Source organism: Protopterus annectens, chromosome 9.part0 (assembly GCF_019279795.1).
Source record: "Protopterus annectens isolate FY-2018-M chromosome 9.part0, PAN1.0, whole genome shotgun sequence".
Lineage (NCBI taxonomy): Eukaryota > Metazoa > Chordata > Ceratodontiformes > Protopteridae > Protopterus > Protopterus annectens.
In genome coordinates, this window is record NC_056743.1 from 499,308,028 (window position 1) to 499,324,083 (window position 16,056).

Genomic DNA, 16,056 nt, shown 5'->3' on the forward strand with positions numbered 1-16,056 from the left:
ACGGGATATATGTATATGACTCCTTAAAGACATGAAGTGTTTCAGCTGCAGGATATACACACACATGTGTATATATATATATATATATATATATATATATATATATATATATATATTTCTTAAAACGGTTAAGTTTAAACTAGTGGTATGTCATATACATACTTCAGAGAATGTTTGCATTCGTGTGTCATGTTACGGTACTGAGATGTTAGTCAATTCAAACTTTTGAAATAATGTAACCTACATTACTAGCCAATATGAAACTTTCCTGTTCTAGATGCATTCTTTCATAATGTGGTGTATGTAAGTTCTGTTCATAGATGTATGAGGAATCTGTGGTCACAGTATATAATACATTTCCCTAAAAAGTCTTGCTATAAAATAGCAATCTTCAGGCATGAACAGGGTTGCCAGACATCCCTATTTGAGCGGGACTGTCCCGGGATCAGCAGCCTGATCCCGAGTCCCACACTGCCGGTTTAAATCCCGGGCAGCCTCTGCTTTGTTTTTGTTTGATTGGCCCGTATACCGGCATACGGGCCAATCAAAAATTGCTAAACATGGAGCTTCTTGTGCTTAATGCGGAACATCGCAGTTCCACATTAAACAGAAGTAGCTCCGTGTTTAGCGATTTTTGATTGGCCCGTATACTGGTATACGGGCCAATCAAAAAAATCGCAAAACAGAGCTACTTCTGTTTAATGCGGATCTGCGAATGTTTCGCATTAAACATAAGTAGCTCCGTGTTTATTTATTTTTGATTGGCCTGGCCAAAAAAAAAAATAAATAAACACAGAGCTACTTTTGTTTAATGCGGAACTGTGATGTTCCGCATTAAAGACCTAGCGTGGAAGACCTTTTTTTGTCTTCACTTGCTGTGAAAGACTTTTTGTGTCCCTACTAGGCCAGTCGGAAATCTGGCAACCCTGGGCATGAATGACTTCGTGAAGCACTGTAAAAATAAACTCACATTCTTTACATCCTTTTCTCATTATAAAGCAAGCATTTCTGTAACTTCAGCCAGTGTTTTAGGTAGAAAAGTGATTAATTCAAGAAATGAATCAGAAGGGAGACTTGTTGCTTATTAGCTGGCCAGGTCATTATCACATTCATACTGCGATTGGATAAGCTCCAAACTGCTGTGATCTTGAAAGCTGCTTTTAAGCCTGAAATTTAAGTTTTTATTACAGACATTGGACATTCTAAATTGAGACTGGAATCATAAGTATCACTTAAATTTTTAGCATCCATCTGTTGGGTGCAGGTTGCAGCATGGGGGGAGGGAAATGCTTGCAACAAGCGGGAAAAAAAGGGGTGGAGCTTTGAGAGGTAAATGCTCATGGAGATTCCATGGGTGTCTAATTACTGTATCTTGTTCCCTGGTTTACTCAGTTTGTGACATCTAATACTTACAAACATTTCTTTTTTCTGATATACCTCACTATTCCTGCTTCCCTGTCTTTGTCATATATGTACTTGTGCTTCTGTCCAACTGTTCCCACCTCCCTAACCTGCTGCGCTGTTTGCATCCCTATATGATTAGTTGTTACTTGTAGTCATTGATTTTGAGCTGAAAATATCCTTTTGTCTAAATTTACCTCATCTAGCCTCTCACCCTCCCAGGCTCGCTGCTATGCTTGGGTTTTGGGTTGAGTCTTCTAGTTTTGCCTCTTACACAGTGGCAGATTAAGTGTATCTTGGGCCCTGGACAGTGCTCCCCCCACCCCTGCATATTTTTTGGGGGTGGGGGGTGGGAGTATGTATAAGCATACTTGCTCTCTTGGAATCATCTTCCTTATTTAAGACCTTTCAGACTGCTGTCATTATAATCCACCAATGTCCCTACCCATCAGTTACAGCCACTTGACTGTGTATACCTGAAATTTCTTACTTTTGTTGTGATTATGATAGAAAAACTTCATTGTTGATCAAAAATACACTTGAAACATACGTTCACAGTGAATTGGAGCTGTAAAGGGATCTTTGTTGTGTTGAGTAGCATATATGGAGAATTTAAGCTGTTTACCTTTGTATACTTTTCTTGAGGAGAACTTCTGAGATGCTGTTAGGATTTGGACCACCCTGGGATAGTATGAATATCGCTGAACATGAAATAAACACACAAAAAATAAAAAAACTGTGGGTGGGGAAAGGTAAGGGTTAAAGGCTTAGCTAATTGGCTGAAGAAGAAGTATGACAGAAAAAAAAATAAAGTTTATCAATCTTAGGCATTTTGACAGTGTTCTACAGTAAGAAGCCGAGTAAGCATATTAAATAAATATAGTACTTATCTCCCATAAAACACCAAACTGTGACCTTAAGCAGTCAAGTAACAGGGATCCTGTCTGGTAACAGAAAGTGCCAAAGAGGATCCAAGGAACAGAGGAATGAGGGGCACCACGGAGTTGGGGAGAAACTTGACTTATGGAAAAACTTTGGCATCAAACTGGTGCTACCTTTTGGGATCAGTCCTGCCTATTGAGGTATACAGATTCACTGATTCCATTAACTTGTAGATATTTTTTGTATCATGCAACAATTTATTTGCAAACCTCCATACACTGTTAAATGTGTTAGTCTTGTCTGTATACAGTCTGCGTTACTAAACTGCCTACTTAAAACTTTCAAACCTATATGCATTGTTTGATGACATTTTACTATTATATAGTCACTTTCTGAATTAATGATCTCTGCTCAGTTTGTGCTTACATTATTTTGCTGATACTTTTCCTCACCTGGACCCCACTGGAGGTGGGTACTTCCCAGTTGGGCAACCCTTGTCAATGAAGCAGTACATCATCTCTGAACAGAGATAATGTGTACATGAACGTGATTTGAGTGAGGGTTACCTGCAGTCATCTCTGAACAGAGATAATGTGTACATGAACGTGATTTGAGTGAGGGTTACCTGCAGTGAGCTCAAAGACAGGCTACCACAAAAATAATAATGGGAGACAAAATTGGAATGATCTGTTTACTAGACAAAGAGGAAAAGGGAAGGACAGCAGGAAGGTTTAGAGTTATGTTTTGCTCCATCCTTTTAATAATCAGCAGCTGTATGCCTTTCTCTAGCCATCCCATTTATATCTTTGTTCTCTCTAGGCCCTAGGGAAGGATTAAGCAAAGTGGGAGTGGGCTCATCATCCTTCTAGAGGATCTTATGACCTACCCATATGCCTGTGCTAGCAGCATTCAACGGATTGGTATGGAATGGCTTTTTTATTCCATGTGTACACCGCCATGTGACATGATCAAATGGCTTTGTCCTTTGTAGATGAGCACATCTGTGTAATCCATCCATAGTTTGTATAGAGGATTCTGCTGCATTCAGAGTGTTTCAAGCACAGACCCTCTATCTTTCCCACTGAAGTGAGGTGAGCCTACCAAGCCTTTTTATCCCCCTCCCACACCAGCTCCAGCAAGTGCCCTAGCCACTAATTAAACTCAGGTTGCCTGGTTAGCATTTAGACCTGGTAACCATTTGAAATGTTGGGACCTGCTACAGCCTGTCCTGAAATACAGAGACTGAATGGCCGAAAGAATGGATGTACATATAGAGAGTCTGAGATGCCATTTCTTGGAATATTCCCTTTTCTCTGATAAATGGCAATCTCAGATTTGGTACATACAAGTTTTTTGGTGGGAGTGTGTGATGAGCATGAAAAGAAGTTTTAAGGAGAAGGGTGATTTTTCAAGATTTGCTGTTCTCTGGGTTTTCTGTTTTTTTTTTTTTTCTTGGTTTGATAACACGGCATTTTGAGTGCCGGAGTTTCAATAGGGAGCCATTAGCGTTTTATCCATCCATGCCAACAGAGCTGCCAGTAAGGTTAGAGATGCAACCTGGAATGTAGGGGAGACTAACCACCCTATAAAAGAAAAAAGGCTTGTTAAGAAATAAAAACAAGGAAAAAAGCTGGTATAGAATTGTTGCAAGAAATGAGGAAAATGAAAGACTTGTTGGAAGTTAGTTAGCTAACGTGCCTTCTGTAGAGAGTCTGCATGTCCTCCCTGTGTTCGTGTGGGTTTCTTCTGGGTGCTCCAACTTCCTCTCACATTCCAATGACATGCAGTAGGTCGATTGGACACTCTAAATTGGCCATAAGTGTGTGTGGTGTGGATGAACTTCTTGCAGCAGGAATAGCCACCTAGCAGTGTAAACCTTGGCTCTAGATGATTGTCACTGTTAAAGTGACACCCTGACCCCATGTGCAAAAATGGGAAAAAGAGGTTGTGCACTCATGGCTGGATTTATAAAGGGTGATGCATCACTGATGAAACTGAAGCAGGAAAGGTAACACAACAGTCTTGTAAGTTAAATGTGCAAAATGCATATTGTGCTCTTCAATTCATAATTTTCAATAAACACACATACATATATATATATATATATATATATATATATATATATATAAGTTAAAAACTCAGTTGTCCTTACCTTCAGTGGGAAACTGCTGAGAGAAATGTTAGAAATGCCAGTTGCACATCTGAACTTGAGCCGTGGGTCCCGCAGAGTTTCACTTTCATGCTGTTCTCTTCGGATCCTCTGCTGCACAGCAGGTGACCAGCTAACAAAGGTGCTCTCTCTCTTCTGGAAGGCAGTGCAACCTAAGCCAATGAAGTTGGCAGGCTTGATCCAGTAGGCTTCCAAGGCAATGTTTCTTGCATTCTAGCATAAAGAAATGCAGGAATAATGAATACCACATTGGTATGCAATGTGGCTTTTGTCAGTCAATGACTTTACAGCATTCTGGCATACACAAGCCATGAATTATTCTTTATTACTAACAGGCAGAAGGGCAACATTTACACCAGCCTACATAAAAAGGTCTTTAACCACTGCTGTAACTCATTTGCTAGGGCCATGTCAGAACACCAATCTTATTAACGGGCGAGAAGCAAACAGATTGCTTTCATATGACATTTGTTAAAAGTACTATTATTCAAACCCAGTTTTACTCTCTAACAAGTCCACCATATGGTAACAACCGCTAATTCATTATGATAGTTATACATTAAGAAAGCTTTCCAGTGTTATTTTTTACTGTGTAAATAAGCCAAAGTATTTTTATCTTTTGGAAAAAAAAGCTGAATAAATTAGCAATGGAAATGTGTGCCTTTGACAAGTATTGCACTGAACACTACAGTATTTCTCATTCCAACAACTTATTTATCAGTTCCATTCACTTTTTGTGTGCATAGCTACTTTTAAGAATTTACGATCTTGTCTAAAATTTTAACAGTTTCATTTTTTTGTGAAACACACAGCATCATATTTCTAAACAGTCTTTCCAAATAGTGATAGAACACCTTTTTGTCTCTAGCTATTATTAAAAGTCAAGAAACTCTCAGGTCAAGTAACAGCTACTTTGTGACTGTCACAGCAAACTGCACGGCATAAATTCTGGATTCATCAGGTCTTGGCCATGACTGAAAATAGTTCTTTTAATCAACCTCAACCAGGTAACAAATCCCTAAATCAGTTCATACAGCTTTGTTTCAGCCCTGAATGTAATAGAGGTGACCAAGGGAGAAAAGCATTTAGGTGAACTCCAGTCACATGAGTTGTGATCCATATAAAATAACAAATGTAAAGACTCTAGTTCCATTGGCAAAGTGGTACTAAGCCCTGTTCCTGAGTCCTACTAAACTTCAAGTAAAATAATGTTACCAAAATACTTTGTAATAGATCCCCAAAATGAAAAAGGTGTCACTTATCTAATAACAAGCTAAAGCACATTGATGGTTTTCATACCTAAAAAAATGTGTGTGTGTGTGTGTGTGTCTATTTGTATCTTCTATTGCTAATTATTTGCTGCCTGGTCAGTGTGAATGATCTCTTAGAAATCTGCATATTCCTTCCCATAATGCATTTTAGTGCAGAATTGATGTTGAGTACGTTGTGCTATAAGTGCTATTTGTATGGCCCATATCCCTTGAGGGTAATCCTTTTCTTTAGGCATTTTTATTTATTTATTAATTGTTTTTTTTTGCAGAGCTTTTTAATTTCATTAGGCACTATCTGTGGTATTAGCAACCTCTTCCTGATGTTAAATACAAGCTTTTACTTTTGGTTAGTACTTGATGTACTTGATAACTCATCAGACAGGCAAGGATGACACACAAATATTTATCTGACCCATGTCATTTTTAATAAGTTCCAAAAATCAAAATAATTTTTAACCAGAAGAGAAAGCTGAAAGTCCATTTTGATTACAGAATCAAAATCATTCTTTAATGTGGACAGAGCATTTCATAACCCTACAGTGTATTCTGTACTTGTCCTATTAATATACAGTAATAGTAGAATCAGTTTCATGGTTGATGCAATCTGGAGGCAGGAAGGTATCCCCTTTAGCAGTGACATCACTCACTAAAAAGTCCTCCTGGTTTGATATTCAGAATTATTACCTGCTCACAAAAACTGGTTGCAGTTCTTCATTTCTGCAGACTGTATTATGCAACACTTTTGTATCATGCAGTACTAATTTAAACTCAACAGAATTATGTAATGCTTTTCCATTCATTCTTTCCATGTTATTTTGCACTGTTGGAACATGCATCACTGTATATTTCAAATACACTAATGTGCCATTTATGGAAAAATAAAATGAATAAAACATGAATTGCAGCAGTAATTCCCCTCAAAAGAATGATGAAACTGGTCACTACCTATTAGGACAACTCGCTGTAGCCATATACCCAGCATTACCTGATGCTTATATAGCTCCTAAGTCCCTAACATCACTTCAACTTGTAGCTACAGACAACTCCCATTAGCAAGTCTTACACACTCATCCACCTGTCACTTCAAATCTCTTATCCCTCTTAACAAACTCCCACATACACCTAATACTGCACCATTAATACAACACCAGTCTCACTCATTCATAGATAGTACCCTTGCATGTAACACATTCGTTCTGAAACTAGATAAAATGGGTTACACTTATCCAACCCACCTACTAAAAACATCACTCTACCCATTAATAATCTTCACCTACTCCTGCTTTCCATCCTGTCCTCCTACCACAACTTCATAACCACACCCCATCCCCTTGGCAAACTGATTTCCCAGCCAACACCACCAGACTAAAAAACTTCCCTATATCGCCATGTGACCTTACCACCCCCTACCCTTCTCTTACTCATGCATTAAATCTAAACTAACCCCCTCTCTTCTCAAAGACAAACTAAAATAATTCACAAATTGACCAAACTCTATCTACACCTACTCCATAAACTCACTTGCAGTGGTGATATACATCCCAATCCAGGACCCAAAACATCAATCAGCCCAAACTTAAATCAGCTAAATCCCCTACACCACAGACCTACCTCAGCTCTCCTCTTCTTAAACATTAATATAAGAAGTATACTTAACAAAATTCATGCCCTACTAGCTCTATACAAACCAGATATTGCTGTGTTAACTGAAACATGGCTCAAACCACAACATCACAATAATGAGATTACTGCCCTGGGTTACAACATTATCCTAAGAGACAGATCAGAGAAAAAGGGCGGAGGTGTCGCAATATTATTCCAAAATCATCGCCTTAGAACAACTAGATTACAATACCCATGAATTCAAAGATGTAGAACTAATCTTTGCCAAATTAAAAATACGTTCCAACAAACATATAATTATTGCAGGTGGCTATATACCACCAGGCAATAACATCACTGTAATGGAAAGCCTGCTTAATTGGACCTTCAACTCCCTTCCACATGAAACCATACTATTAGGAGACTTCAGTATTGACTGGCTTCACTGCTCCAGCCATAACCCCTCTGCCTTCAGAAACCTCCACAGGTTTACCCAAACTGTAACCACCCCCACTCGAATTGACAGAACTTCCACACCCCAGTCCATCTTAGACTGGATCCTGGTATCTGACCCCGCTCTTGCACAGCAATCTGGTTGTCTTCCAGATACCCTAAGTGACCATTATCCAACCTACCTAATTATGAACAGATCCCAAACCATCAACCACCCTATCCTCAGAGTAGTTAGAAACAAAAAAAAAACGTTAAAGCTACTGATCTCATCAATACTATAAAAAAAGTTGTAACTGGACCCCCTAAAACATCTACCTCTAGACGATGCCGTTGAGTACTTTAACACAACCTTCATAAAAATCTTTAAACCATCATGCACCCCCCTAGAACCATTAGAATAAAAACTAACTATGCCCCATGGCTAAGAAAAGACACTAAAAATATAATGAAAGAAAGGGACAAGGCCTGGATTCAATATCAGAAAAACAAAACCACTACTTTGAGACATAACTATGTAGTGCTCCACAACAAAGCCAAAATTAAAAAACAAATCAAACTAGACAAATCCAGCTACTGTACAAGCATGCAAGAAAAATATGCTCACAGCCCACAAACATTCTGTGCATCAATAAATGGTATACTGCATCCAGGAAAGCCCATGACTCCAACCCCTGTGCTTCCAAATAACCATGAAAACATTTGTACTCAGTTTAACAAATTCTTTACCGGAGCAGTCCAGACCCTAGCCAATGCCCAAAATAGTACTAGCAGGCCCCACACCAATAACAGCCCCAATCCACCCCAATATACAAAACAATAGCCCCAGTTTTCACCTCCACTTTGTATCCACCAAATCAATATCTGTAAAAGTTGCAGACTCCAAATCTGACCTGAAAGCAGTGACAAGTGGAGTACCACAGGGTTCCATCCTGGGACCTCTCCTGTTTGGTATCTACTTCTCTGAAGTACAGGCTAACACAGAAGGCTTCTGGCTAATGAAGTTGGCAGATGACTGCAAACTAGGAGCCATAGTCAAGTCCCTAAATGATGTGGACATCCTACAGAAGGGCCTCACTGACACAGATGCCTGGTGGCAGAGCCATGGCCTCAAGCTCAATACCAAAATGTGCAGTGTCATCCCCTTTGGTAAAAACTTTGTACCCATGAACTACCACATAGGCAGCAATCTACTTAACACCAAATGCGTGATAAGAGACCTTGGGACCCAGGAGGACAGTAGTCTCTCCTTTGATAGTCACATCGCCACAGTAGTCAGGAAGTCCTTCTACATGGCACACCTCATCATAAAAGGGTTCTCATCCAGGAAAAAAGAGGTCATTGTTCCCCTCTACTCATCACTCATTAGACCCATTATAGAATACAGCGCCCCTTTTGCAATGTAACTCACAAGACATCTGCAGCAGCTGGAAAGGCCACAGATGTACCTCACAAAGAGGATTACTGGCCTCAAACAAATGCCCTACACTGACCGCCTCAAACAACTCCAGCTTTACTCCATAGCATATCGCCTACTCCGAGGTGATCTCTGCCTAACATATAAAGCTATGTCAAACCCCAGAGCTGTTGAACATGCTACACCTAAAGAAATCCCAATCCCTCCGAGCTACACACTCTAGGGACCTAAACCTTGTCACTACAATAAACAGGACATGCTGGATGGATAGATTCCTGTCCCAGAGACTTCCTATATTCTGGAACAAGCTACCCATCTATGTCAAGCAAAGTTCTTCATTAGCACTCTTCAAGAAAATTCTTGATGAGTGGATAGGAAATAGGATTACTTCTGTGTCACTGCTGGACAGTGGCACAGGAAAATAACTTTCTTGGGTGGCGTAAGCTATGGAACCTTGCTGGGTAGGCTTATGCAGGCCCTTGGGCCGATAGCCTAGTACCTACCTATGAACCTATAATATCTAAACTCCTTGGTAAACTTAAACCAACCACTCTAGCAGCTGATAAGCTGCTAGCAGACTTCCTTCGGATCTCAGCTGAAGCTACAGCCCATCCTGTCTCTATTCTCATAAACAGATTTCTCTCAGAATGCAAAGTCCCCACCTCATGGAAAACATCATATATAATTCCACTGCACAAAGGAGGCAACTCCTTAGAGCTCACCAACTATTGCCCAACAGCAATCCTATCACCTTTATCCAAAATATTAGAATGAGTTCCTCATACTCAACTAATACAGTACCTCCAGAATAACAACCAACTCTCCATATCCCAGCATGGCTTTAGACCTTCCCATAGCACCATGACAGCACTGCTATCATTCACCAACATAGTTAACCACCACAGAAACAAGGGTCTATTTGTATCTTCCATATTCTTAGACCTATCAAAAGCCTTTGACATGGTAAACCACAGTCTGCTTCTTGGTACCCTATCCACCCTAAATATAAGTCCCTCCTCTATATCATGGTTCAACAGCTACATATCTGCCCATCAGCAAGCTGTCCTATGGCAGGACCAATTGTCGCCCCTGTTGCCAGTAACCATAGGAGTCCCTCAAGGATCCATCCTTGGCCTATTGCTGTTTTCTCTATTTACGAAATCAAATCTCTTCATCCTCTCCCACTGCCTCAATAGTATAACATGCAGATGACACTACCCTCATATGTGCTGCCCCTACCCTTAGTGAACTGCAAACCCTTACTCAAAATAACTTCACCCTAGCCGAAACTTGGTTCATTAACATCAAACTTCTTCTTAATCCCAAAAAAAACAATTTCTTTTCAGCCCTGGCAGAGCTTCTCCCATAAATAATAATTTCACCATTAGCTCCAAAGAAAACATTCAAATCAGTCCAACCACACACACTAAACTGCTAGGCGTAGAAATAGACAATAACCTGAGGTTTGACATCCACATAGCACAAATCACTAAGAAAGTTAATAAAAAACTTGGTCTCCTCTACAGGAACAAACAGTTTATGACAGAACGCACCAAAGTAACCATCACAAGGACTCATCTTCTATCCGCCCTCCTCTATGCCTCTCCCATCTTGACTAATCTCCGCCAAATTGATCTAAATAAAATGGAATCTTGCTACAACAAGATTGCCAAGTTTGCTACTGAAACCTCCTATAGGTCCCAGCACTATCTATCCCTTAAGCAACTCAACTGGCTTGAGTTGCCTCATATACTTCTACTCAGTCAACTCTCTGTAGCGCACAAACTCTACTACCTTCCTGAGATAACTCCAGCACTTCAGCACCTAATTCAGCCCCACATTCCCTCTGGAGCCTTAGGATCTAGTAATAGGGTTGCCACCTTTTCAAATGGCCAAAATGGGACATTTTTGGTACAAACATCAGATTTTACAGGCCGACACATACCCACGATCAGTACAAAGGTTAGAACTTAACTTTTTGCCTAAATAAAAGCGTATTCTTGTAGCATTTTAGTTGCTTATTCAGTTTCTTATAACATTTAGGTATTTTAGATACAGAATAACTGTTTTACGCAACTGTTATATAAAATATAGGAAATAATTTTTTCCTAAAATCTCAGGACATTTGCCATTTTTACAATTTTCAGGACACAACTACCCAAAGAGGGACTGTCCCTCACAAAGTGGGACAGGTTGTAACCCTATCTAGTAATCAGAACCTCATAACTGTCATCAAACATAAAAACGAAGCTGGTAAGTCCCTCTTTGCCATCATCATTACCAAAACCTGGAATACACTACCAAGCCAAATAATTTCTACCACCTCCTTTAGTTAATTAAAAAAACTCCTGAAAATCCACTATCTTAAGCAACTGGCTATGCTCACGCCACACACCAGGCTAATCCATACCAAGAGAATTTGTGAGGGTACAGCTATGTATAAACAGTTTCACCCCTGAAAGCTTCCAAACCCGTATGCATTTACCTTACAAAACTTATAACTGCAAAAGAAAAAAAAATGTACCTCTGATTGTCTACTGTAAGAAATGTTAATCACTAGCATGATGTCCTGTTGTGTGTATATATGCTATATGTATGTTTGTTAATCACCAGCATGTTGTCCTGATGTGTATATATGCATGTTCTACTTCTTTTTACTCCCGTGTAATGTACTGTAATGTGGAGCTTTTTTTCCCCGAGCCTTCACTGAAAATGGACCTGTGTCCAGTCGGGCTTTCACTGTAAACAAATGTAAAATAAAAGGCAATATTGTAGTTGAGGGCCTCACCAGTTCGTTTCGCACAGAAGTGGGCATGTCTCAAATTGAGTGAGAACCCGGTCTGCATATTTAATTTGCTCGTGCATACCTGGTATGAAAATATTAAATGTACACAAACGGTTAATACAGTATCGCCCAGGAAAGCTGTTCTTAGTAAAAGGTCCTGCCAATGATACTGAGGAAGAGTCGGCTGTGACACCTGCACCGACATTAATTGGGACAGTGAACCATCACATTCTGACTCTGACAAAGAGAACTATAATGCTACATGTTAAAAAGTCTGATGACGTGTTTTGACGGTTTCGTTTCTTTGCTGATTATAGTATATATTATTAGTGCAATAAAACTTGTCAATTACATATGTTGGTAAACAGTTTAAGGTTATATTTACTGTCATGTTACAATGTCTAGTGCACCTTTTCTTCGGTTGTACATTCGGAGGGAATGCATATTCATGAATGGCATGGGGGGTTGGATTTTGGGCGGGGCTTGCTATTGCGCATCTGGTGAGGCCCTCAACTACAATATCGCCAAATAAAATATTAGCCTATGTAACGTTTATTTATTTACTTTTGTAAGGGGTAAGTGGGCTGGGCCTGGAACCCTTCTCAGCCATAGCAAATTAGTAAAAATGCTCAGTTGTATAAAAAGATTTTTGAGAAAGATAACATGCATACAGATTTACATAGCTTGACAGTAAAGTATACACAGATCATGCATATCTTTTACATACAATATTAATAGCATACATCTCAAAACTTCAGATTTACAGCACATAGCATAAAATACGAATATTTTAGTAAGTTGAGTGAAGTAGTTACATGACTGACATTTTTACCATTGTTCGACGGTGAAACATATACAAGCTATGAGCAATGAAGAGAACACTAACAAGCAGGCTTAAAACAATAGATACTGTCCTTGCAGCATACATTATAAAGCAGGTACTTACTAAAACAATGTGAGGAACAGTTGTTAACACATACTTTCATCACTGAACAAACAAGCTGTGGTTAACCATATGATTATAGAAGTCCAGTTTCCATTTTAGTTTCTACAAAAACAACTTTTATCTAACAGAAGTAATAGTGGTAGGTACAAATGAGAGGGAGAAGGTGGACTAACTTGAGGAGAGTAATATACGTTAAGAACTGACTAAGGTCAGAAAAATAGTTTTGTACATTTTATCAGAGCTTACAAAAGAGAGACACATTAGGCAGTCTTTCAGACATGCACTTTAGGAAAAGAGAAATAGCATACGTGTTTATTATAAGGACCAGCGACACAGTTTTGTCTAACATGTTGGCCACTGAAGGGCTAGTTGTGTGGGGGTAGAGAGATTGACCATGTAGTGGACAGCCCTTTGCTCTAGTGGGAGTAGGTGATGGGTGTTTGCATCAAAATGTTGAGATGGGCACCTCTGGTGTAGTGTGGGGAGTGCCACTCTCAAACCTGTCTACGAGAAATTATGAGAACCTGTCAGTTATTCATTTATTTATTTTTAAACAAGGCCTTACCATGTCTAGGAAATTCTGATTCTGTACCATAGCTCAGAAAAATCATCTCCCTCATCATACCAATCTGCCCACCCAGCATCTCTGACAGTGCATCCTGCAGGGAATCCTTAAAGTCTGCCAGTCTACTGCACTTCCAGAAAATATGTTCCCAAGTACCTCTTACTTCCCCCTCGCACCTCCAACATTTGCTATCTACCTGAGGAAAAGTTCTCTAGAGTCTACTTGGTGTAAAAAAATATGTAAAGATTTCCAAGCAAAAATCCTGAATCTTCTAGATTTTTTTGCGTATTTGGAAGACGTGTATAAATATATATTCTAATAAAACTAAAAAACGAAGAGAAAAAATTCATACAAGAAAAACTTCGCTCTTATGAATGCTCAAAATTAATGAATAGCTATAAAGAAAAAAAATACTCAACAGACGATGAACTGACAATTAAGCTTTCGTTCTTTATAGCTAACAGAACTTCTTCAGAATACAAATCCGATGAGCTGTCAAACAATAATATAGATATACAAGCCATGTGAGGACAGTAGTATATGTACAGTAACCAATAAGCATCATAATGTGTATCATTTTAAATATCACCAATGAACTAAGGAAATGCATGAATATTCAGATATATGCAAAATAGTGTGATGAACATTCATTATTAGTCTAACCATCTAAGCGCACACCTAATACTGATGCTTTCATTCAAACCTGGAGCAGTTTCAGAATTCAAGTGCAACTGCCATTTAAGCTCTCTTAATTCTAGGAACAAGTCAGTGTTCCCAAAGAAAGCATCTACCTGTTCTAAAACAATGAAATTAAACTTTTCAAAATTGAGGCAAACTGAGCTGTGTTTGGCAAGTGCATTATTAGGGTTGTGGGCTCTAATAGCTCCCAAATTTTCTTTTATAAGGTCAGAAAGTCTACGTAAAGTTTTCCCTACATAAAAACTATTACATGAAGTGCATATGCCAGCATAAACCACTGAGGATGAATGATAATTAAAATGGCTGGGGAAAGCAACAGTATATTTACAATGTGAAAAAGTAAAATCAGATCCTACATAAATATATGGGCATACAACACATCTGTTGCACCTGTGCATGCCAATGGGCTTAGAGTTAATGGAAGGTTCATTAACTAAAAACTGGGGGTCTCTATTTTCAAGAAACATACGTATATTTCTAGATCTCTTAAAAATAAAGGAAGGTGCAGTCTCTAAAGCAGTACCAACTTGTTGAGATTATAAAAGAATATCCCAATTATTGCCGATAATTTGTCTAATGTTCTGCATGTCCCAGGAGATAGGTAAAGGGAAACTCAAAGTTTTATCCGTACTCAAAGTATTTCTAGGTGTAGGTTGAAAACCAGATTTCAAAATAGGAAAGTGTTTGGTACATCTGTCAGCAGCTACTTCATTAAACAATTGATCAACTAAAGAGTATGGACAGTTCCTTGAGTAAAACATGTTCTTAAGAAGCGTGGCTTGTTTAAAAAACTTATCATCGTGACTAGTCAATCTAGAAATGTGTATGAAATGGCCTTTTACTAAGTTTTTCTTCATAAAAAAAGGATTCTGACTGGTGAAGTCTAAAAAAATAATTTCTATAAGTATCCTTTCTATGTACTGTGGATCAAAGTAAATCAACCTCTTTGTCAAGAAAATTGAAAGAGTAACCTCTGCTAGAAACCACTAGGTTAAGAAAGCTTATACTGACTTTCATGTCAGAAATAAAAGAATCAAGACTGATATCACCTCTCCACGCAAAAATAATATCTATGTAACGTTTGTACAAGATAGCTTGTTGAAAATTGTGTAGGAAAGACGTGTTCTAATTCCCAAGTTTGGAAACTCTGGAGGTAGCTTAGACCCCATGACTACACCTTTTATCTGTTTATAGATCTTGTTGTTAAAGAAGAAAAAGTTATTGTTAAGCACAATGTTAACTAGTGTACACAGAGTGTTAATCTTGGTAGTGGAAAAGGTAGTATACTTGGTTAAAAACCGTTTAAAAAACATTAGACCTTCTTTATGTGGCATATTTGTATATAAAGCATCAGTATCCATTGTGACAAAAGTGCAATTGGACAAAAGATCTTTTTTCTGATAAATTTCATTAAAAAAGCCCATGAGTCTCTAAGATTCAATAGTAGATTGTACCAGTGGGTTAAATACAGAATCAAGAAATTCAGCTATTTTTTCAGTTTTTGTTTTTCTATTCAATATAATATGCCTGAATGGTGGATTTTTTTTTGGTCTTTGTGAATTTTGGGTATACCAGAAAGTTTACCCAGGCTAGGGGAGTTGACTGACATAAATAAGTATTCATCAGGGGAAATGGCATTGTCTTTTTCAAGTTGTTTTTAAGATCTGTCAATGGATGCAAAATGTTTATTTACTACTTTGATATCAAGTAGATGGAAAAAAATCATTATTGTTAAGAATATTTTCTATTATATTAATATAGTCACTTTGTTCCATAAGGACTAAACCTGTCCCTTTGTCAGAACACATAATGGTAAGAGTTTTATCATTAGTTAATTCTGTCAGTGCTGTCCTTTCTAAAGAAGAGAT

At 38.5% G+C, this 16,056-nt stretch overlaps 1 protein-coding gene across 1 annotated transcript in view; it reads right to left on the reverse strand.

The window, feature by feature from the left end:
* ADGRA2 (adhesion G protein-coupled receptor A2) overlaps positions 1-16,056 on the reverse strand; it is a 1,412,458-nt gene that overhangs the window by 126,659 nt on the left and 1,269,743 nt on the right. Inside the window, exon 12 of the mRNA XM_044083057.1 lies at positions 4,436-4,666. Coding sequence (XP_043938992.1) covers positions 4,436-4,666 — 231 coding nt within the window. The remainder of the gene's footprint in view (positions 1-4,435; positions 4,667-16,056) is intronic.